Raw genomic sequence first — 25,985 nt, forward strand, 5'->3', positions numbered from 1 at the left:
ACTGAGGAGGATCTGAAATCGTATATCTTCTCAAAAAGGAAAACCCATGACGTAACAATTCGGAAATTTAATTTTAGTTATGAAAGAAACGTATCTTCCTTTAGATTAGATGTACCTATTGACCATTTTGACACTATCTTGAGTAACGATTTTTGGCCCACTGGGGCACTTGTGCGGGAATTTGAATATAGGCGGAATAAGAGTGTTCCAAATTTGGCAAAGATCCCTGTTAATAACACTGAATCAAAAAACTGAACGAAAAATCTGCTTTAGATATACTTTACCAAAATGTTAGAGGCTTAAACACCAAGTTAACAGAACTGTTTTTAAAATCATTTAACTCAAGCTACGATATAATTGCTTTAACCGAAACCTGGCTGAAACCTCATGTTTTTAACTCAGAGATCCTCTGTAATGACTACCAGATATATCGAAATGACCGCCTGAACAGGGTTGGAGGTGGGGTTCTGCTTGCTGTACACTCTTCAATACCATCTGAAGAGATTTGCGTAACCGCCACCGATACAACTGAGTTCTTGTGCATACGCACACAACTAGCAAATATCCACATTTATTTGGCCATCTGTTATATCCCGCCATCTTCTGAACTGTCCGTTTATATGAATCACATTTCCTTGCTAAGAACTGTTAATTCGATGCTAAAGCCTTCCGATTCCATTATTGTCTTGGGTGACTTCAATATGCCACACATATCATGGTGCATCTCTGACTTTAATATCGTACCAGTTTCGTCAAAGTCTTCCAACAATGAATTTCTAGACGGAATGTCTGAGCTGTGCCTTCAACAAATCAACATCCAATCGAATAAATTCCGAAGAGTGTTGGATTTAGCCTTTGTGGATGATGAATCTAAATATTCCATTAGTCGATGCGAACCCATTATTGAACCTGAAGATGCTTACCACCCTTCCCTCAAAATAGTTTACGAAGTTGTAAATTATGCTTGTAACAGCGGAAATAAACGATACGACTCCAGTTATCGCTTCGACTTTGCGAAGGCCAATTTTAAAAAATTAAATCGTGATCTATCTCGAATAGTGTGGCCAACATTTAATGCTGATGTGGAGCAAAGCGTTTCTCACTTTTACAATACCATTTACTGTCTTTTTGAAAAATACGTACCTAAGCGGATTTGGGTACATTCCGATACAAGCCAAGTATGGTTCACTAAAGAGCTGAAAATTTTAAAGAATTAAAAGTCTCGATCTTTCAAGTTGTTCAAAAAGACGGGTTTACATAACCATTACTTACAGTACTCGATTCTACGCTGCAAGTATTTTCAATTGAGCAAAAAGTGTTACAAAGCTTATCTTTGTAAAATGAAAAGAAATATAACTTGCAACCCGAAGGCATTTTACGGATTCGTAAACTCTAAACGCAGGGTGAAAGGGTTTCCATCATCCATGAAATTCCAAGATAATATTTCCAGCGATGATCAAGAGATCGCCGACTTCTTTGCGGAATTTTTCAAATCAAATTACTCTATTGAGACCAACGTTCCACCTAATGAATACCCATACCATATTGATTCATGTTATTCAATCAGAGCTCCATTTATATCTTCAGAAGATGTATTATCTTATTTAAAAACTTTAAAAGTATCATATTCATACGGGCCCGACAGGATCCCGACACACTTTCTTAAAAAATGTGCCGCAAACATCTATCAGCCGCTAACAGATTTATTTAATTTATCTTTATTTTATGGCGTTTTCCCAACAATATGGAAGGAATCTTTTCTTATTCCGCTTCATAAAAATGGAAGCAGGTCTTCAATAGAAAACTACCGGGGCATAGCAAAGTTATCCGCTATCCCAAAGTTATTTGAGGCTATTGTTACCCACCACCTAACATTCCCTATTTCCCCCATAATTGCAAGCTCGCAGCATGGGTTCTGTAAGGGCAAATCACCTATCACCAATTTACTAGAATTTACCACCCACGTTTCTAATGGATTTAGAAAAGGCCTTCACACTGATGTAATTTACACCGATTTCAGTAAAGCTTTCGACAAAGTATCACACCCATTACTTATTCATAAGCTCAGTCAACTCGGTTTTCAACCCCGTCTTATATGTTGGATTTCTTCGTATCTTGGTTATCGTACGCAAAAAGTAATCTTTAAAAATACACTTTCTGGGGTCATCAATGTTTCTTCTGGTGTTCCTCAGGGCAGCCATCTTGGTCCGATTCTGTTCTTGTTGTTCATAAACGATATATCTGGTACAATTAAATACTCAAAAATCTTTATGTACGCAGACGATGTAAAACTTTTCAAATCATGTGCCTCGGTTGAGGAACATTCCTTGCTTCAAATGGATTTAAATCACTTGGTTACCTGGTGCAATGTAAATTATATGCCGCTCAATCTCAAAAAATGTAAATTCATGTGTTTTTCTCGGAGAGTTTCGCCACCAGCTTCATATACAATTAACAACTATAGTCTAGAAACTGTAAACAATTTTATTGACTTGGGAGTCATGATGGATTCCAAACTTAGTTTCAATCTTCATATTAATGCTACAGTGAATAAAGGCAAAGGTGTTTTTGCATTTGTTAAACGGTGGTCAAAAGAATTTGACGACCCTTACATAACTAAAGCACTTTTTACAACATTAGTTAGGCCAATATTAGAATACGGCTCGATAATTTGGAATCCGCGTTATCAAGTCCATGCAGACAGTCTCGAATCAATACAAAAACAATTTTTACTATTTGCCTTAAGAAATTTCCAATGGGACTCTTTAACTAATCTTCCACCTTATACTAATCGATTAAAGCTTATCAATCTTCCAACTCTTGCTAGTCGAAGGGAAATGCTTGGTGTGATATTTATGACAAAACTTTTAAATGGATCAATTTCGAGCCCATTCCTTCTGAATGAAGTGAACTTTTGCGTTCCCTCTCGGACATCGAGACACTTCAAACCTCTTCTGCTGAAACAATGTAGAACGAATTTCGAACAAAATGAACCTTTTCGGCGTTTATGCCAAGATTATAACTCTCACTCAAACACATTTGATAGCTCGGACTCCCTTTTTTCTATAAAAAAGATTGTTCTCACCTCTCTAAATTAATGTATAATACGTTTGCTTCTGTTCTCTTTAAGTATTACGCTTGGCTGATGAAATTTCTTCTGTAGCTGAGCAGTCTCAGATCGTGACGCTTGACAAACCGCTGCCCATCAAAGACTCGGCAAAATAAAAAAAAAAAAAAAAAAAAGTTATTATATATATATATAAATCGATCGCGTGAACAGGATTAGCCTGGTTTCATTGGGCCACTTGAGGGCAGCGCGCTGCCACAACGTCCATTAAAAAAAAAAAAAAAAAAAAAAAAAAAAAAAAAAAAAAGGCAATATGCGATAATAGCCAGATCTGGCCTCTTTATATGGGTTGGAGTGATCCCTTTTGTTTGAGCATGTCCTATGGAGAGACCAATTGTGCCTGTTTATGCCTGAACGTATACTGTCGGACAGATCCTTTTTGTAATGTTCGACATTTCCTCTTTGCACCCCTCAGGGTACTTTTCGACACGCCCTCTTTGTATCCCTACTGGTATTGTCGGACATATCCTTTTTCTACTCTCCATTATACCTTTACGGGTACTATTCGACGCACCCTCTTTGTACCCCTGCGGGTACTGTTGAACAGATCCTCTTTTTCCGGGATAATTTTCTGTTTTTTGGGTATATCTTTTGAGAGAAGCAAAATTTGGGACGTGCACAAAGGGTGTCATGCTGTCATGGCAATGGCTCGATCGCCAAAAGCGATAAATAGTTTTTCGTTAAGATTTGCCCAGTATGACCTGACCAGAGTTGACCGTGAGGACCTCATATATACTGAAGGAGTCCATAGTGCTTAACACCGGTGGGAAGTCACAATAAATCAGTACAAAACACCAACGAGCATTGTCTTAGAGGTCCTCTTTGTACCCTTTTAGTTAGTGTCCGACAGGCCCTTTTTTTACCTACACGGATAGGGTCGGGCAAGTCTCTTTTGTTCGCCTATGGGTGCTGTCGGACAAGTCCACTTTCTCCCGCTCAGGAAGTCTTACAGATTTTATAATTTTTAAAACTGTAATACAATATTCTTTTTTTTCGTATTGGTGTTTTAGAATAAAAAAACAAACAAAATATTACGATAATGGAACATATGGCCCTAGTATTTTAGGTTCGGTTTAGAGCTTCCCATTTTTCTTTGTGCACAAAAGAGATCGAACGCGCGACCGCTCTCCTTAGGAATAAATCGCACGATTTTTTGCAGGATAAGAGGAATATCATAAAAAGTTCTACAAAAGCCTTGCATATCAAAGTGATATCAAAAGAGTTACATAGAGGCTATAAACTGAAAGGAAAATTTAATAAAAAAAAACAGGCAACACTTGCCCAAGAAATATAAAAAATACAAAGCTGATAAAAGCTGTTATTTATCTAAAGAACAACTGAATATGTACGCATTGTGCTTGCATTACGGCTACTTTACTTTTTATATTTATACTTCAAACTAAAGTCGAATAAGTTGATTCCCATGCGGTTGTTGGCTCTCAAATCAACCGCAAAGCTTAGGCACTGAACTCATTAGCGAAGCAGTTAAAATATACAGCTGCGAACAAGAAAATAAGCAGTGACAATTTTGTTAAGGTTTCTCCCTGCATAAAGTGCCGTCGAGGCCTTCTTCACTCTCCCCTCTACGTTGAGCTTCCACAGCCAATTACTGTCTAGAATGATTCCAAGATATTTGGTGCAAGCTTTCTACTGCAGGCTCATATATTTAAGCTTAGTTTTAGTCGAATTCGAGACCTTATATCTCCCTGTAAATTGTCTTCTCTTTCGTGGCGCTCAACGCGACATAAGATGTTTAAGTATGTATAATCCCGAAGCGCACGATCCATCAAAACGCTAATTTTTTTAAAGGCATTTCCACTTTTGACAACTGCAATGTCATCTGCGCGCGCTCTAAGTTTAAAAGCTCCTATATCGAATCATCTGAGCAATTGGTCGAAGACCAGCGTTTACAGCAGAGATGAAAACCCCTGGTCTGCGGCGTGACCATATATATAGATTTATCGCCACATACAGCACAAACTGTGAAGTTATCTTACTGCAATTAAGCATGCAGCCGATCCATCTGGTTGGTTCTGGTGTTCTGTACTGTGTGAGTGTTCGGGGTACCCGGACATCAGGGATATCAGCAGTTGGGGCATAACTTTTGAATGGGAAAGTGTGGCTGCAAGTCGGGCGCTCTCCACAAGTCGGACTATTGACTTGCTCAAAAGGTATGCTTTGTGTTTAGACGGAGGAGATGGCGGCTCACTATTGGTAATATTGAGGGGTAATTTTATGTGTGCGAATGTGCGCGTGGTTCTAATCCCACCTCACCCCTAGGCGGCCGGTGCGCAGTAGGTGGATACTCAACTGGTAGTAGTTTCGGCTGCGAAAGTCAGACCAAGGCTCTAAAGTGATACCACGAGGTGCAGCTAGTCCTCGCAGCTTACTCCGTTTCTGCTGATTTGCGGTGGGCCTTTCGGGAGCATCGTGGTGGCTGTGGTTGATATCCGAATGCGGTAAGAGTTGGTTAGCTCGAATGTGGAGTTGTATTGCGACCGTATGCCATGACCCTTAGAATGGAAGATGTGTTAGATAAGCCTCCAAGAGATCAATTTAATTGAGCCTTGGGGCTGTTCAAATCTGCTCTGACTCGTGAACTATGGTGCATCTGTGAGGTTAGGCCGACGTCGGCTTGTACTCACGTAAAACCTAACACTCGCTGGTTAGTTCTGGATGTACTTTAATGTCCGTAAGACCGTTCATGATCGCCTTTGATGTCCAAGGACACTTTAAAAAGATACTTCTTATATTCCAAGGCAAGGTTTGTAACCACCCTATGCAGTGCCGTGTCTACCGGCTTGCATACAACATGTTTGTGTTTTGGTGGATAGTTGGACTTTTTATACACATCATTAAGTCTCTCGAAGGTTTACAACAGAAATTATGTTAAGCTGATGGAACTGTAGTCTTTGGTATACCGATTTTCCTGTCTTTGGTAAAAGTATACGAGAAGTTCTTCAAGAGTTTGTTACATGATTCAGTCTAACGCACCCGGCGAGTATTGTTTTAATTCATTTGACGAGCTATATCATCTTATAGGAAATTAGCGTCGAAAAGCGTTTCAGGAGACTATTCACTACTTGTGACCATTTCCCGTTATTTTCCATTTGGTTTTTCCTCAATCGCGTTGTTTTGCTGGAGCACTCGATGTGCGCACACAAATTTTCTAGGAGCCTCTCTTCGCTCTGTGGACTTTGCGCTTATAGATCCTCAACAGATTCCTATACACGTCCTTGGATTAGCTACAAACTTCATAGAAGTTTTTCCTTACATTTGCAAACATTGAACAAAAAAAAAAAGAATTCAACTGACGAAATTTGATAAAAATTTGCCACTATTATTTTCTTGTTCGTAGCTGTGAACAACACACAGACACAGCACTTACACACACAAACACATCTACAGGATTATGTACTTATTTTTGTATTTCCTTACTTTACGCTGCGCGTATCAATTGCAACATGGATTTATCCTTATTTTTTTGATAAGTATTGGTAGTTTTATGATAGAGCATACTCTCTAAAGCACAAATGCTTATCGACTTTATGAGACGGAAATTAAGAAAGTGGGTCAGAGGTTTCAGAAGCGCTGCGAAAGCATATATGCCCAAAGCATAAGCTTATTGAACGCACAAGAGCTACTAGAAATTTGTTGTAAAACATAAATACTAATCAGAGTGAATTAAGTCGAAGCAAACATTAGCCTGGTATATTAGCGACAATATGTTTCTTCCCGTGTCGTTAGGCAATATCTTGATGGCTGATGGGTGCACAATTTGCGCTTTCTTATATTTCATAGCGACACATGACCTTCTCTGCGACATTGCAATTGGAATAAGGCAGTGGAACTTTCTTACTTCTGTTTTCCATATACAGATTTTAATTCAAGTCATCTGACAAAAATATTCGGTAGGTATTGCAACGTATAACATAATATCTGCGGCAGCTCCCCTACTCTGGTATAAGCTCAAAACTCTTAAATCTACTCAAGAATACAACGGGCATCATTTTATTTCGTTTGAATTCCAGTCCTCAAAGTTCAGCAATCTAGTTAACACTTTTGATAAGAACGTGCCTCAGCACTGACTAAGCAATCTAGTTAACACTTTTGATAAGAACGTGCCTCAGCACTGACTAGGGGCAATCTGCTTTATAAAATTGTTGGATGATACGTACATAGTTGACTCGTCACTTGATTCGGAGACCTTAGATTGCTTTTGCCAGCGCACTATCACTACGTCACGGCTGCCCAGTGAAAACACGTCACAAAGAGAGAAAATTCACACGAAATATAAATTTTTCCCAGTGAGTGAGAGAACTCCTGAGCGATCACGGCACCCAAAAAGTAATATCTGGATCCAACTTGAATGCTGTTCGACGCTAAGCATTAATTTCTATCTCTTTATTAAATACCACATGGTTGCAAGATTTGCAATGTGAGTTGTTTACTCGACTGGTTATTGTTGTTGGAAACTTCCCGAAGGCCCTGGGGATTGTTATCGATGTAGATGGTCCTTTGCCGGATGCAGTTCCGATACGTTCCAGTAACAAGCACCATTGAAATACTAGCCCGACCTTCTCGGGAACAATTCGGTATGACCACATGGAACCTTCTAGGCTACACCGCCCTCCCACCCCCTAGTTCTATGAGGAACTTGGGGTCGCCAGAGCCTCGGCTGTTAAAGAACAGGATTCTCCATTGCTAGGCGAGGTTGACAACCTCACCTGTTATACCTTTTAACGTTCCACAGAAACTGTTTTTCCAGTCCCGTTGGGATTTTTTTGACTTATTCATACTCATCCGTTCCTTACACATGTACCACCAATAGGTTAGTTTTCTACTTTTACCCACAATATACTTTTATAAATGTCAAAATACATACAGCATAATAGAATTTGTTAAATGTACAGACTCATTTTGCTTGCTTCGGGATCGTAAGTAATTGAGATTGAACATGGAGCTGTATATATATGTGGGGGATGGTTGACGCAAGGGTGCTCAAATGGCGAACGAGGCGATACATGTGTACACAGATGGTTCTAAAGTAGTGGAAGCAGTAGGGTCAGTGGTATACTGTACTGATCCGGAAATAAACAGATCCGCTGCCAGAGTACTGTAGAGCGTTTTCCAAGCGGAAATATTAGCCGTAACCAAAACAGTAGATACACTTGAAGAGAATACCTTAAACTTCAACCGTGTTAACTTTTATATTGACAGTCAATAAGCAGTGAACGCAATAACCTCACATAGCACATCATCTAAATGACGGGAATGAAAAAGCAGATGCACTAGCTAAAAAGGGCGCATCCATTGAAGCTTGCTCCGTAGACGTCCCAATTAGACTGGGCGATATTAAGAGAAGGCGAGAGGTGCATATGAACGACCAAGTGGGAAATGCGTGGGTTCAAGCGCAGGGCTGTAAAGTGTCGAAGATTATGTGTAGGTCTTACAGCCTTAGACTATCAAAGTTGCTTCTTTCATTAAAAAGATAGGACTGTACTCATGATGGGTGTTCGGACTGAACACTTCCTTCTGGCGTCACGTGCCTTTTAATTAGGCTTGGTCAGTGATACCAGATGTAGGAAGTGCGGGTTGGAGGAAGAAACGATCGAGTACGTTCTGTGCGCGTGCCCTGCGCTTGCCAAGCTAAGACTCCAGCTATTAGGAGTCATAAAGCTGTCAGATCTAGAAGCGGCAAGTGGGTTAAATCCTAGAAAGCTTCTAGTATTTGCCAAGAGGATGGAGTTATTTTATAATATAAAAACCAGGATCTGGTTTTTGATCAGAAAATAAAAAAAGGGGTTATGTAGTGCAACACCCTCAAGAGGTTGCCAGCGCAATATATAGCTTCTCCAACCCAATTGTCGATCTCACCTACCCGCGGCGAACCCAAGCTCTTCATGGAACTAGGGTGTGGGAAGGGAGAGATGGCCTTGAAGGTATAATGTGGTCATATAAATCGTTCCCGAGATGATCGGGCTAGTACCTTAATAGTGCTTTGTTACCGGAACGTGCCAGATCTATATCCGGCAAAGGACCATCAACATCGATAACATTCCCCAAAGTCTTCGGGGAGTGTCTTTATCATTTATACAACAACAACAACAACAACTGGTTTTTGATTGGGTTTTTCATTTTGGTCGTTAAAACAAACTTCTGGTAACACTACGGACTAATTCAGTATATGTGAGGTCCTCGTGGACTAGCCAGTTTAACCCAAACTAACCTATATACATATATGTGATCTGAAAAGGGTAGCTTTAATGCTACGCCAAGAGAGCCAGTTCATCAATTGGAAACACCAAGGACGGTAAAGTCTTCGTCCTCCTGCCGCTTCCAGCTCAGTGGAGGTATACCTCTTCCACTGCATTCAAATAGCGGTACCGATTTAAATTCTTTCTTTGCCGGAGCCTTTTCTCACTTTCTACCTACCGTGATGATTCCACGATATACATCAGACCAGGTATGATAAACGACTTTAAGTGCGTGATTTTTATTTTTCGATAGAGTTTTCGAATGGGGCAGCCCCTTCTAATCCTTACGGAACTGCGTGTGCTGCTTAAGGCAAAGCCTTATTAACTTAACAGTGATATGCATTTCAGACATTGCAACATACAAGCAACTTCTTTTACGCTGTCAAAGGCTACTCTGAAGTCGACGAAACCGACGGGGTCTGGTTCACCGTTGAGATCTGGTCGATAGTAGAACAAGATAATAGGAATGAAGCAGTACTGACAAGATTCCTTCTATTCGCTCATATTTGGGTTCAGTCTTAAGGTAGATAAAGAATACCAAGCAGGCTAATTGCGCGGTAAATAGCTCGTCGTTATCTACCGCCTTGGGAAAATTGTTAGTGGAACGATAATAATATCGAATCCCGAACGAAAAATACATGACGCCATACGACTATGACGATGTAAGAATGACAACATCCCTGTCAAGGAATAACAAAGTACAACTCTTCAGAATTAATAATCAATGGAGCCCCCCAAATTTTTCTCGAACACAATCTGTAATTTCGAGACTCGAGATATCTAGAATTCGGCTTCCCGCGAGATTCTCGAAATACTCATAAAGCTCTCGTGCTTTTCGATATTTATTTTGGTCGCTGCATTAGCAATATTATGTGTAGAATTTACGGTTTCTTCTCGGGAGTCTCTACACTCGAAGAAACGAAAATTTTGCATTTAGCGAGATTTTCAAATTTCAAAATACTTATTAGGCTCGCAAGCTTCTCGATATTTAATTTCATTGCTGCAGTGGCAGTATTATAGGATTATATGCACGTAGAGCTTATGGTTTCTTCTCAATATAGATTCTTGTCTTCCGCAGAAGGATCTGCTTGGTTCTCAAGACAATAAAAACACGTAAAAATATTCGTTTCGACAGAAGTTCTCATGCACAAAACTTTAAGTTTTTTATTAAATTTCTTAAGGTCAAAAAATTCACAATAAACACTAAACAATTTTTATGAGAGACCATATTTTTTTTTTGTTAGTGAAAAATGAAATAATCATATTTTCTAAAGCATCATTGTATTCCCGTTAATAATAGATTTCTTAATGATATTAAATATTTTTTTAATTGATTATTTGTGTTTTGGTTTGAACTGTGCTAACTACAAATGTGCACAAACATTTTGAATTTTTTTTTTTTCATGTGATAGTTAGAGAACGAGGTGTTTTGTTATATTAAAGATTTTAAAAATTTTTTTTTTAATTTTTGCTACAGCAGCGAACGAAAAAATTGCAGTGGATTTTTTCACATTTCGCGCCTTAATTACTCTTGTTTTTAATTAAGAAGTCCTATGAATTTTGTAACTGTAATCATCCAAATCAATCTCAAAAAGATTTCGAAGAAGTTCGAAAAATTTTACAAAAGCTTCGAAATTTATATTTGAAGTTTCCTAATTTGTTTGAGTACGCAGTTTTATAATCCAATCAGTTTTACGCCCACAAGGTACTAGCTATAGTCTCTCAAAATTTTCTTTAGTATTTGAAAAAAATTTTATTTTCAAGGGTCGTTTAGATTTAAATTTTTTAAAACGGTGGAAATCATTTTTTTATATGGCAAAAATGTTCCACCCTTTGAGAAGAAAAATTTCCAGAAATCAATGCCAATTTTGAGATCGCCATAACTTAACCTTAGTCAGACCACGCTACATTTCATTCTCCGAAAAAATCCAAAAGGCTCTAAACCAAAATTTCGAAATTTTCGAAAAATTTCTTCGTTGGTTTTGATACTGGTTTGCATAATTTCAGTTACAAATCTTCCAAAATGTGGAAATTTATACCCAAAAATATATAAAAAACTGCAATTTAAATGTTCGAAATCTGAAGCACACTTCGAGAAGAAAAACTGTCAAAAATCAATGCCAATTTTGAGATCGCCATAACTTTTACTCTGACAGACTAAAACTGATTGCGCTATAAAACTACATCCTCAAAAAAATGCAGCAGATTCCAAATAAAAAGTTCGAAACTTTCAAAAAATTTCTTCGAAATTTCAAACTTTTTCGAAAATGTTTTTGAGGTTGGTTTGCATAGTTTCAGCTACAACATTCCTCAAATATCGAAGTTCATACGCAAAAGAATATAGAAGACCAATATTTAAATGTTCGAAATTTTCGAAAAACGTTTTTGAAATTTCAAATTTTTTCGAAAACGTTTTCGAGACGGGTTTGCATAGTTTTGGTTACAAAATTCTTTAAATATAAAAATTAAATAAAAACAAATCTATTCGAGATTTAAAAACAAAGCAATGCTAATTTTCTATACGCTGTTGTAATAGTTTTTAATTGATAAGTAATATAGTTAGGCACATTGCACTAAATTTATGTTTACACTAGAAATAAAAATTTGATGGAAACGAAAAGATTGCTCACGCTCACCAAATTTTTAGTGATAGTTGGATTGATGAGTGCACTAAAACAAAAATTTTGTGCACCATGCCCAACTATGCTAAGTAAACTCATTGCACATATCTTTCACATTTTTTTACTATGCTCTGAAAAAGGCTTGAGGCGTAAGGCAAATTTCACAAATTGCCTTTATTTTTAACGTTTTTAAACCACAACTTCTGGAAGCGCTTTTTAAAACTCCAGCGCCATTTTTTGTTGACAGTCAAATGCAGTAAATCTCATTTTGTATCATCCGTTGAATCGAAACGCGCTTTCTTCGTATTTTCAGCTGTCGCCTGCTTTCCATCATTCATTTCCTCATCCTCTTTATTATCATCACCATTCTCAATAGCCTTAGCACCGTTCTGCTCGCTCTGCTCACCGCTCTTCGCAGTTGTACCAAAATAAGCACCCGTCGGTTCGATGTCCACCAAACGCTCTACATCATCCAGCGGGTGTGGTGCCGGCACTATAATTGTTAATATACGATCTGTAGAAAGTGTAGCTCTAGCTAAAGTAGCATCGTAATTTCTAGGCAATTTATATTTGCGCATAAATTCACGTGTTATACAGAATGAGCCCTTCTCCCCGCGATCATCTTTTTGCTTGCCCGTTAATAAGATGGTGTCATTGTTGCGCACCTTCACCAACAATTCATCATCACGGAAGTGATGTACATCGATTATAACCTTAAAAGTGCCCTTGCCATTGCTGTCCGGCTCATCGCCTGTCTCAATGAAAACACGACTGGCCAAACACGAACGATGACACCAAGGACCATCGTCACTCACGTGGTGTATGTGCCAATCACGTGCACAAATGCCGACGTCATAGTCATGATGTGCGAATGTGGATTTCCAACGACGTGATGTCGGACAACGTGCATGATAGCTGAAACTATCAAAAGGCCACAAACGCGTAGATGGCCAGTATCCAAAGTGGTCATGTGGCCAATCCCAGTCCCAATCGCAATCCCAATGTATGGGCATGTTGATTGATTTTAAACTATTTTGGTATTTCAGTTTTTTATTTCATTCAATATTCGCTCGTTTTACGCCTCGCTGTGCATCGTAATCAGTGTCGTCCTTTTTATTGTATTAGGTACCGTTTCCGTTTCAAATGTTTTTTCCGTTATGTTAAGTGTAATTGTTTTTGCCGTTAAGTTTTGCGACAAACAATTTTTTTTGGACGACCTACCAAAAAAAGTGTTGTCAGCACCGCTCACGGCACGTGCTGAGTTCGTACTGATTTAAATGCTTAACGAGCAATTGGCAATGAAGTCTTCGCTATCGTAAACTATATGCGCCTACTGAGCAAAGGAATTTACTGCGATTTTCGTGCCAAACAAACATTACTCTTGTTACTTTTATACTTAGTTGTGCTAGGCAGATAGAAAAATAGCACCTTGAAATACTACAACCAGATCTTGACGTTGTGCCAAATCTTGGAGAACTACCATAAGAGAATTGATACTCACCAACTCTGTGTCTACTTAAAAGCAGCCTTTAGTAGCGCGAAAAGATGTGGCTTGTGTGCTGCTGCAGACAAGGCGACTGTGATGGATATCGTCTGTCTGTGAACCAGCCTTTTCAGCATAGAAATCAAATGCAGAATAACTCTTGCCAACAAGGGGTTCTCTTGACTGTGAAATCAACTGAAAATTAAAGTCTTCTGCCGACAAACAAAAGTCACGTTCTACAAGTCGCTCATCACACCTTTCCTTATATATATATATATGGGTCGGAATCATGAACGGACTCAAGAGAAGATGAAATGGCTCTTGGAGTGTTCAGTAATGCCGACGGCGAGCATGAAGAAGGTTTATTGATTAGCCACATGAAAATTATGCAGATATTATGAGTGTGAAACGAGGCTCCGCTAGTAAGGTCATATGCAAATAGGCTTCAAAACTCTAGCCAAAGAAGTATTTCTATCGGCACTCATATTTGGAAGCAGATGAAGGGGAAGACGCCTTGTTTGTTGAGAGAAGCAGTTGGAGAAGAACTTACTCTCCCTTAGTATTCCCAAACGGAGTAATACGGAATAATAAAACGGAATAATATGAATAGCGTGACTTTTTACGAAATGATAAATTTTTTATGATTGTGATATCTAATAAGTGATTTGTACCGAGCTTTCGTTCTAATTAATAATTATAATATAAAAAATAAGTTACTCATTGACAACTTTTGTCATCGATAGGTAATTTATAACACTTTGATTACAAATCGATAACTCCTCGATTGCACAGATATAAGAAACCGACAACTCTTCGATAACAAAGCGTTAAAGCGTAAAGCGTTCGGTTATGGTCCACATCTGATGTCGGTTCCAGTTCTGGGTCCGGTTCCAATTCCGGCCTACGGTTCTGGTCCTGTTCCGATTCTGAAACGGGTTACGGTTTCAGGGTCGGTTCCAGTTCCGGATTCGGGTGCGATTCGTTTCCTTACAACTACGCTTTCATTCAGCATTTCCTCTAACCGTGAGCTGCGACGTTTAAACATCAAAATCTTATTCTAATTGAAAAAAAAAAATAAACAAGATTTAAATATTTCGTTTCCAGAGCCTTCGGACCTTCGGGGTGCTAGCATGCTACCACCACACCACGACAGCCCTTTCTAACAAAGTTTTCTAAACTTCGTTTGTGGTTTTTGGTTTGTTGTTTTATAGATTTCTGCTATTTTAAAATACATGTAAATATATACGTACATATGCAAATGCAAACAAGCACCAATACTTCCGCATTTCAGTGTTTGATCAATAATCGAATGTCTGTTTAACGGGCACAATAAACTTGATACCGCTCAACTTTGTTCTGTGTTCGCCACGATAACTCAGAGATTATATTTCTTCTCTTCTTTTGTATAAGGCTTTAAAAAAGCTAGGCTGCCATCTGACGTCTGAATGGTAGAAAATAGAGCATTACGAGTGTTAGATTTAATCTCTTGGTTGGCTGCATACTCCTGTGCTGAGAGTATTTAAGCTATGTTTATATTATAGGAAATTATCACTGGGCTATATTTTATGTTTGCATAAACTATTTATAGGCTAATAATTCAATCTTGTAGAAATAAACGCAACGATGTAACGGAATATTATAGAAAAATGTTATCAATATTTTTTCGTTAGCAAACCGATATTTTTTCGATAGCAAATCGATATTTTTTCGATAACAAATCGAAAATTTTTGGACATAATCAATTTTTTGATGTTTCTTCGATAATAAGTCGACATTTTTTCGATAACACATCCACAGCATTTTTAAACCCAAACGATAGTAAGTCGATAACTTTTAAGTGGAAAATCGATTTTTTTCTCCCAAAATTATATTTGATGTTTCTTCTATAAAAATTAGATATTTTTCGATAACAATTCGATATTTTTTCGAAAGCAAATCAACATTTTCTCGATAACACATTCCCAATATTTTTATAAAAAATCGATAGTAAGTCGATAATTTTTGTTGGCAAATATATTTTTTCAGTAACAAATCGATGTTTTTTCGACATCAATTTTCTTTTTTTGATGTTTCTTCGATAATAGTTCGATATTTTTTCAATAGTAATTCGATAGTTTTTCGATAACAAATCAATATTTTCTCGATAACACATCGAAAATATTTTTATAACAAATCGATAGTAAGTCGATAGCTTTTGGATGGGTAATCAACATTTTATCGATAACAAATCAATATTTCTTCGATAGCACATCGAAAATATAATTTTAACAAATCCATAGTAAGTCGATAACTTTTGGATGGCATAAAGGTATTTTTTCGATAACACATCGACAATATTTTCGATAACTTTTGGGTGGCAAATCGATATTTTTTCGACATCAATTTTATTTAATGTTTCGTCTATAACAATTCGATTACACATCGACAACATTTTTATAACAAATCGATTGTAAGTTGATAGCTTTTGGATGTCAAATCGATATTTTTTCGACATAAATTTTTTCGATTTTTCTTCGATAACAATTCCATATTTTTTCAATAACAATTCGTTATTTTTTCGATAACAAATCAATAATTTTTCAATAACACACCGACAACATTTTTTTTAACAAATCGATAGTAAGTCGACAACATTTGGATGGCATATAAATATTTTTTGGATAGCAAATCGATATATTTTCGATAACAAGTCAAAAGCTTTTTGATAACATATCGATGCTTTTTCGATAAAAAGTCGATGTTTCTTTAATAATAAATCAATATTTTTCCGGCACCATCGATTTTTTTTCGCTAAAACATCGATCTTTCAGCGGTAATATATCAACACCATTCGAGAACAGTTGTTATCTATATATATCAAACCAATAACTCGTCGATAACAAACCTTTTATATATAATTCTCGTTTCATAATATCTATGGTTTAGGTCTGAAAATCGGCCAAGAGACCACAACTTAGAAAAGTAAGAAGAATTAACCTTCTCTGAAGCACACCTAGTTTTTGATGTGAACTAGCGTTAGGTAAAGTTATAATGTGAACACAGCCTTAGCGTCACTGTCAAGGAGTAACTAATAGTTTATTTTTCGTAAACAACGTCGGTTTGTACGCATATAAGCATGTAGCTACGTACATATGTAAGTAAGTAATGTATGTATGTTTGTGCTATTGTGCTAGGCGGCGACAAGCTTGAGTTTGTGAGCTACGCGTTTCGCTACGAATTCACACGCTTAACTTTTGCCATGGAAGTGTATCTAATGAAATTCGTGACCTTATGAGATAGCAAATAACAGAAATTGCAAAAATTATAGTTGTTGTTATTGTCGTATACACCAAAAGAAACAGAAGAGGTTTTTTTCTCAAAAACAGTTGATACTTTATGTGATGGTAATGGCACGAAGGTCGCTGTAAATACTTGTTTGGCTCCTTTGCAAAAAAAGAAACCTACAAATAGATTGAAGATGGAGCGCAGAAACGCAAAAGCGAAAACGAACCAATGAAATGCATTGGAAATAAAGAAAGATGAAATAAGTGCAATATTTGATAACAGAAGGCTACAGATTGTAGTTACCAAGATTATATATATCTCACAATAGCTCTATCACTTGAATAGGCAGTTAGACATTTGTATGCTTGAACGGAAATGAAATTAAATAGTTTTACGCTACTTACAAAGCTTGAAATTGGCCACAGCTGGTTTGGCGCAGTAATGCAATGCATTAAAGAAAATGAGTTTAATAATCAAATTTAAAGACAAAGGAACGCGCATTCGTAGTTTTCTTCTTGTCATAAAGAAAATCTTTAATAACAAAGAAATGTGGCTTATTGAATGGTATTACTATTTTAAATTAATATATCAATTTCGCTGCAGGGTATTTTATTAGCTGAAGCTGCTCTATAAAGTAGTTTGACTCATAAAACTTTTCTTTGGAATTTTTTGAGAGTATTTGGAATTTTTAATTTCGTTTGTACTGTGGATTAAACATGGAAAGTAGTTAGATAGTACTTTCTTTTTAAACGGTTTTCTTTAGCTTGACTCTGTGTAGCGAGCGAACAGAATTTTTTAATTGAAATTTAAGTAACTTCCCGATAAGCTACAAGCTTGAAACTTGGAATATAGTTCAGACCCCGATGACAATGGAATAATGAGAAACAAGTAAGGAAGGCTAAGTTCGGGTGTAACCGAACATTACATATTCAGTTGAGAGCTTTGGAGACAAAATAAGGGAAAACCACCATTTAGCAAAATGAACATAGGGTAACCCTAGGATGTGTTTGTATGACATGGGTTGCAAATGGAAGATATTACAGAGTATTTTAAAAGGGAGTGCGCCATAGTTCTATAAGTGGTCGCCATTTCGGGATATCGCCATAAAGGTGGACCAGGGGTGACTCTAGAATATGTTTGTACGATATGGGTATCAAAGGAGAGGGTTTAAAAGGGAGTGGTGGTAGTTGTATTTTCATTTTCTTCTACTTAATATGGTAGGTGTCACACCCATTTTACAAAGTTTTTTCTTAAGTTATATTTTGCGTCAATAAACCAATCCAATTACCATGTTTCATCTCTTTTTTCGTATTTGGTATAGAATTGTGGCATTTTTTTAATTTTTCGTAATTTTCGATATCGAAAAAGTGGGCGTGCTCATAAGTCTAGTAAAGATATATCGATTTTTGCTCAAGTTATCGTGTAAACGACCGAGCGAAAGGACAGACGGTCGAATGTGTATAAAAACTGGGCGTGGCTTCAACCGATTTCGCAGAAAACAGTTGTCGTTATAGAATCTATGCCCCTACCAAATTTCACAAGGATTGGTAGATTTTTGTTCGACTTATGGCATTAAAAGTATCCTAGACGAATTAAATGAAAAAGGGCTGAGCCACGCCCATTTTGAAATTTTCTTTTTTTTTTTTGTATTTTGTTGCACCATATCATTACTAGATTGAATGTTGGCATAATTTCCTTATATACTGTAAAGATATTAAATTTTTTTTAAAGTGGGCGTCTTCGTCATCCGAATTTGCTAATTTTTATTTGGCACACATATAGTAATAGGAGTAACGTTCCTGCCAAATTTCATTACGATATCTTCAACGACTGCCAAATTATAGCTTGCAAAACTTTTAAATTACCTTCTTTTAAAAGTGAGCGGTGCCACGCCCATTGTCCAAAATTTTACTAACTACATAATTTTGCGTCATAAGGTCAACGCACGTACCAAGTTGCATCGCTTTATTCGTCTTTAATAGTGAATTATCGCACTTTTTCGGTTTTTCGAAATTTTCGATATCGAAAAAGTGGGCGTGGTTATAGTCCGATTTCGTTAGTTTTAAATAGCGATCTGAGATGATTACCCAGGAACCTACATACCAAATTTCATCAAGATACCTCAAAAATTACTCAAGTTATCGTGTTTACGGACGGACGGACGGACGGACATGGCTAAATGAATTTCTTTTCTCGCCCAGATCATTTTGATATATATAAGTCTATATCTATCTCGATTAGTTTATGCCGTTACGGATTATCGTTATGCGAACAAAGTTAATTTACTCTGTGAGCTCCGCTCAGCTGAGTATAAAAAAACTCCGATAGGTGATGCACGGCACAAAATATTAAAAAAAAAATCGTATTTGTGGTCCGATTTGGCTCATATTTGGAACACATATTACATACAGTCCGGTAGAAGTAACATCAAAATATTTTGCAGTTCGAGGAGGGACAAGCACACGTGACGCTGAGTCGAGTAAGGTCTTTGGAAGGATTATGCATTGAGGACTTAGATTGTAACAAATTGTCAGGAAAGAGTCCTTGTAATAATGTGTCACTAAATGAACTAAATAGAATGAGAACTAATAGGCAATTAAATGAAGAGTAAAAACTTGAAAATAAAATAATCGTCAGTACGCGTCAAATTTATGTTGATATTCATAATTAAGACCAACTGAACCTTAATCGGGTTATGTTACGCCTAACAATTTTAGAAATTTCATGTGCCCAACGCTTTTATTTAATTGTCTGATTAACGCCCTAGATTGATGAGGAGTGTGATGATTAGGACCTAGGACCTACCTTATTATTTTCTAGCTTTTAATATTATTATTACTTAATGTGAGTATTGTTTTCAATAAAACCGCTTAACATAATTTTTTTTTTAATTATTTTATTTGTCTTTGACATCACAGTATTAGCGGAAAATTACAATCTTAACCGCAATTCACAATCACGTTTACTAATAATCGCAATCACAAATTCGATCACAGCTTTCGTTACAGCAGAGCAATTATTTGCTTGCTTTCTTAATTGGCGCTTAATCGCTGAAAAGTTTATTTCCCATCCAACAAGGCGCACCAGTCACATCTTCGTTGGGCTAAGTGGCACCAATTGGGCACATGAAGGGAATTTTAATCGTTTTCTACCTGGTCCTTCCAGCATAATAGGGACCGCCATCTTCCTCTGCTTCTATACGAGTGTTCCAATAAGAGTATTTTTTTGGCTGGAATATAATCTTTCAATTGCAGAACATGACCTAGCCATCGTAGCTGCTCTATTTTAATCACTTGATCATGCTGGTGTCGGCATAAATCTCGTACAACTCATCATTAACTCTTTTTCGGTACTCGCCAACTCCGCCGCTTAGCGACCCATAAATCATTCGAAGAGCTTTTTTCGAAGAACTGCTTATGCACTGCAGCAGGACGGGCATGGCGATCTTTGTTTGACAGGAGAAAAATTTTCAATTGTCTACTCAGTCTAAAGTAGCATTTGTTGGCAATAATGATACTTCGCTGGAAATCTAGACTGACATTATTGTTTGTATTAATGCTGGTTCCCAAATAAGCGAAGCTTTTTACTCTTTCCAAATTATGACTGTCAACAGTGGCGTAGCAAGCCAAACAACAAATGCGCCGATTCTGTGCTTTATAACAGCAGAAACTTCGGTTTGCTCTCATTCACCACCAAACCCAGGAGAACAAGTAGCTGTGATAGTATGAATCAACAAATAGGTCATTTTTGATGTGTTAGTTGTATGCTGGTTATATTTAGGTGTGTTAGAGAGTGATCGGTTTGTTAGCGGATGTGTATTATAAGTTTGCTATCGATAATCTAGTATGTCTATGAGTTATCGATTTTTTATCGACGAATTATCTATATCGAAAATGTATCGATTTATTATAAAAAATTATCGATTATTTACATAAAAGTTGTCGATATGTTACCAAGAGTTATAGGTTCGTTAACGGAGTCATACCAACTTGTTATCGGCGCGCTATCGAAATGTTATCGATTTATTATCTAAAAATTATCGACGAAATTTAATCTACTTTAACCGAAAATTATCGCTTTGTAATCGAATAATTCTTAAAAACTATCGATTTGACATGGATTGATTATCGAGAAGTGTACATTTTTTTGCGAAAAGTTGTCTATATACTACCAAGGCGTTATCGATTTGCGATCGAACACTTGCCGATTTACTATTGAAAAGTTATCGATTAATCGTCGAAGTTTTTTAAATTTTTATTGGCGTGTTATCGATTTTTTAACTATAACTCGTCAGTTGCGTTATAAAACAGGTACCGCTAAAATTTCGAGAGCCTTTATATTCCTCTACTAACTATAACCACAGGATTTCCAGAGAATGCGCAAAAAAATAGATTATACTTCTCTATAGAAAGCCAGGCTAAAAGTGGTTCGGTACTTTCGAAATATCACTGCATCTGAAAAATTTATAGTCAACAATTATTAGCGACCCTAGACAGCTATGATATGCGAAAGCTTCTCACACGCTTCTAGAAACTGTACTTAACAAGTGAACTTTTTGTTTATGCAATTTGCGATATTCGGCCATATGATCGGGCATAACTTCAATTTCAGTCAGTTTAAGCGAGGAAAATTTGTATTGGTTATGTGGAACACATCGGTGAGCCTCCTTGTGAGAGCTCGCGCAGGAGGTGATCCTAAGTAACAGGTGGAGGAAGACTTAATCTACTTTGACGTTGTTGTATTAACGATAAAGAGTGGTATCGATGTTGATGGTCCTTTGCCGGATATAGAATCGGTACATTGCGGTAACAAGCACCATTAAGGTCTTAGCCCGATCATCTCGGGAACAATTTATATGACCACATTAACCGTTGTTCCTGGTCCTTGATGATGGTCCTTTATTTCCTAAGTAAGGTCCAACGATGCTCTGAACTTTACTAATGCATTTGCATTGTCGTTGCCGTTGATTTTCTGTGTTCAAGTGTCGAGACAAAATGTTAGCGAGACTAAGTGTTAGTCGCTAAGTTTTCTATTGTTTGTATGTACTTCTTTTATTTAGATTTGTATATATTTATAGGACGTTAATGAATTATTGATCCCAATGAAGTGTGATTGGTTGCTCGAATATATGCACACCACAAACCTGAAGTACAATTCTGACCCCTTGGTGTAGAGTAAAAAAAACCCGACCTGATGTACTCTGTTACAGCTCATTCTGGAGGGGAAGCACAAAGTTCTTCCTATTCTTATTTGAAGTGGGGTTAGTTTGATATCGTCTTCACAGCGCGATATTTGTACCTGGACAACACTGTGGCTGAACTGCCTCTCCTTTCAACAGTGGCATTGCATAGCAACTGATGGTCATACAGTGACATGTTAAGGATAGGATCGAAGTTCTTCTAGGTTCTTTGCACAGGCTGCCTGTTATACCTTATTTAGTTGTATGACGGTATATTAGTTGTATATGCCGACTAGCGTAAGCCTTACGGAAAAGCGAAATATTGGAGCCATTGAGTAGAGGCAGTCGTAGTTTCCGGACTTTAGAAGAATCATTTGTATGTTGCTCGGGTTAACATTGTGTATTGAACCCACAAACCGAACTTACCGCTATAACAAAACCACATTTATAATTTCAAATATTTAGCTAAGATTTCAAAGTTAAATTGCTTACGCAACACAAATTAACTCATTTCGGTTCAAACTTTACGATATTCGCCAACTGTGAATAGCACTTTAAAAACTATTAAAACTTTTACCTAAAAATAGTTTAGTTCAAAAGCTTTTTTTTTTTTGCTTAGAAAACAAAAAAAACATGACGTCATATTTACATGTGTGTAAAAGTACTCAAGTAGCTATAATGGCTATCAAGTATCTCTAAATTATACTAAAGCTGACGTGGCAAGTTTTTGGGTTCATTTTAAATGCTGCATTTATGAGCGAATTATGTAAATATCTTTAACGTATGAAGTTTTTTACGTATTTTTTTTTTTTTTATTTTAATTTTTTATTTTTTATTTATTTTTTTTTATTCCTTAAACTGTTTTTATGTTTTACATCTACATTTAAGAGCAAGCTTATGTGAGTGTGAGTGCAAGAGGGCAATTTAGGGAGCACTAGGCTAAAACGAGCTGTCAGTGTAAGTACGGACAGAAATTTGTAAAGTAGGAAAAAGAATTCGTTTTTATCCAAACATCTGTATGTGTCTGCTGCGAACTTCCAACTTAAGCCATGAATTTAACTTAATCGACTGTAATATCCAAAATAAAAGGTTTGCGCCTAAATATCCAAAATAAAAGGTTTGCAGTAAACTGCGTTCCTATCATCCGTGTCAGCTGATTCCATAAAAATTGCATGTTCTGAGAGGCGTGAGATATTTTAGAAAAGTTTTAATTGATTAATTGATTGATTAATTGATAGGTACTCATTTTTATAATCCAGCATCAAGCTGAACTATGCTGCTTGAAATAAAATATATTTGCCTAAGCAGGAAAGTGGATAGATAGGCTGAAGGTCAGAAGTGATTTCGATGCCCCAGAAAAACCCCTAACCTCTTGCTAGCACCAGCAAAAGTTGTTAATTAAACCAAGATTATTTGGGAAATATTTTGTCTGATGAAATAGCCAAAAAGGCACTTTAAAAGGATTTAAGGTGCGATCCTGAAGCGGATATATACACAGGCAGTGCTTAACAGTATCTTAGGTATTTATGCCTTTACAGCTTCTCGGTATTTATTTATTTATTTTTATTTATTTATTTAATAGTCTACAAATTGAGCAATTTAAACAAACTAAATAGCAAATGGCAGTACATTTACAAATAGTATGTCTTATACAAAAGGAATGTGCAGTGTAAAACATTAAGTAACCGATCTTAAGAGTTACTTACATATTTGACATTAAGAAGTGACATATATAATGATATGCGCGATAATTTAAATAAATAACTTAACTTTACAAGAGGGTATGAGTTTTGTATACGTATGCCCAGTAAGGGGTAGACAAAGTGCCCAGAAGGGAGCTGACGCGAATTGCTCAGAAAGGCGCTGATTGTCCAGTAGAGGGCTAACGAAAGGTGCTCAGAAGGGAGCTGATGCGAACCGCTCAGAAAGAGCTGCTATATTATATATACATAAAATGGAGTAACAGTAAGTTATAGTTAGTTATTTGAAATATGTATTCATATATACTAATTTAACTCAAATAAAATACACCTCTTTATTTTGAAAAGCGAGTCCGACGTATCAAAATTACTATAATGCTTGTTAAAATCCAGGCACAAACAACGAAGAGCTTCGTGCATTTCGAAATTGGTATCATAGGAGTTTTTTAGTTCAATACATTTTTTTGTAAATTAAAAATTTAGTGGTTGTTACTGACTAGATGTGCCGTCTTTACGTAGATGTGGCGCGGAACTGTCAAGTGCCGCTTACGTGCTCCACGTGTATGTCCCGGTACCAGCAGATGGTAACACGTATCATAAATCTCCCCCTGAGGCTCGCATAGTTACGCGAGATGTTGAGGAGGTATAATTTTACGCGAGAAAGTTATCCTTTTCTTGACATAGCAAATGTATGTACATTACTTAGATTGAACCCATAAAAAGTTGCGAAGTACGGCCTCTAAATTTAAACCATATGTAGAGAATATATCGGAATACAACATTTGTTTATCCATCTATTAGCAGAAATGTCTCTTTAATAACTTAATTTTATTATTTTGGTTTTGAACAGCGCTATATAACCTTCTAACGGACTTTTGCAGCCTTTTGCCATACCTTTGACTGCTAAATGATTTGTGGACCCTTAAAGTATGCTACTTTTTTGCTTGAAGTATGCTTTTTCATCAAATTATGCTTCTTCTTTATTTAAAGTATAGTTTTTCATTTTGTATTATTTCGCCCTTTACTTACCATTTAGCAAAATATATTTCACATACTTTTTGCAGCTCCATAACATCCCATACCTCTACGTTAAAAGCTAATTTGCTACTTAACCAACTAAAGACACAATGAGTGCGCAATTGGCATCGATTGCCTATATTTAGACGCACAGACATATTTGCGTAAATGAAAAGCAACTAAAATTACGGTTTACAAATTCGTAGAAAATATAACCAATTCAAACATCTACACCACATTTGGCCCTTACCCAATTTAAGTTGCATTGGCTTACAACAAAAATGAGTGGCATACTTTTGGGCTGTCACCACAATTCCCCAATGAATTCAGAAACAAAAGTATGATTTAACAAGCAGATAAGTTTATTTAAGTGCGTTGTATGCGCGTCTACAGACTAAAAGGTAATAAGACCTTTTTCTGTTTAATCTATTTTTTATTTTGCTTTCTTTTTATGTTGATTGAATGCTCTGTTGATTTTGGAAACCATTTGGAACATGTAAATGGTACATATAAAGTTGAATAAATCTGCTTGTAATATGGTAATCATATTGCTAAAGAAGATGTCTAGAACTCTAACCTAGTCATATTTCATATAGTATATGGCGACCGCCGCGGTGTGGTGGCAACCTGCTCCACCTACCACACCGAGCATCCTGGGTTCATGCCCGAGGCAAAGCAATATCAAAATTTTAGAAATAAGTTTTTTCAACTTAAAGAAAGTTCTTCTAAGCGGGGTCGCCACTCAGCAGTGCCTTTGGCATGGAAAGCTTCTCAGTGAAAACTGATCTGCCTTGCAGATGCCGTTCGGGGTCAGCATAAACAATATGTAGGTCCCATTCCGCCAATTTGTAGGCAAAATTAAAAAAGGAGCACGATGCAAATTGGAAGAGAAGCTCGACCTTAAATCTCTTCGGAAGTTGTTCGCGCCTTATATTTATTTTATTTATATGCAAGACTATGGCTATTGAAATTTTAAAAAATAATTTGAACGGTAATATGAAAAAAACGGAGGGTATTTGCAATGGCCGCCTAAATGTAAATGATTTTTTAAAGCAAAACTGGTATGCTGTGTTTGATAGCGGGATTAACAGATTTTACAGGCTTAGTATTTGAATTGAAAGTATAAATGAGTAAGACATCGACCAATTTGCGTATAGTGGCGCCTACAATAACGTACTAAGTTGTTCAAGAATCTTTGATTCTTTGCGGAACAAAGCACTATTATGGTACTTACGTTACCATCTTGAAAATGAATTGAAATCAACGCGTCAAACCGTCATCCCCCACCTTCATCCTGTGAGGAACTTGAGATTGCCAGATTCTAGTAAATATGTGAA

At 36.8% G+C, this 25,985-nt stretch overlaps 2 protein-coding genes across 2 annotated transcripts in view; one reads left to right on the forward strand and one right to left on the reverse strand.

The window, feature by feature from the left end:
• The window catches only part of LOC137241500 (serine-rich adhesin for platelets), a 759,406-nt gene that overhangs the window by 498,383 nt on the left and 235,038 nt on the right, over positions 1-25,985 (forward strand). The window lies entirely within an intron of this gene.
• On the reverse strand, positions 10,641-13,241 carry LOC137242090 (heat shock protein 67B3). The gene has a single exon (XM_067769462.1). It carries the CDS (start codon positions 13,016-13,018, stop codon positions 12,269-12,271), a length of 750 nt encoding a protein of 249 aa, XP_067625563.1. The 5' UTR covers positions 13,019-13,241; the 3' UTR covers positions 10,641-12,268.

The sequence above is a fragment of the Eurosta solidaginis genome, chromosome 2 (genome assembly GCF_040869045.1).
Source record: "Eurosta solidaginis isolate ZX-2024a chromosome 2, ASM4086904v1, whole genome shotgun sequence".
In the NCBI taxonomy this organism is placed as follows: domain Eukaryota; kingdom Metazoa; phylum Arthropoda; class Insecta; order Diptera; family Tephritidae; genus Eurosta; species Eurosta solidaginis.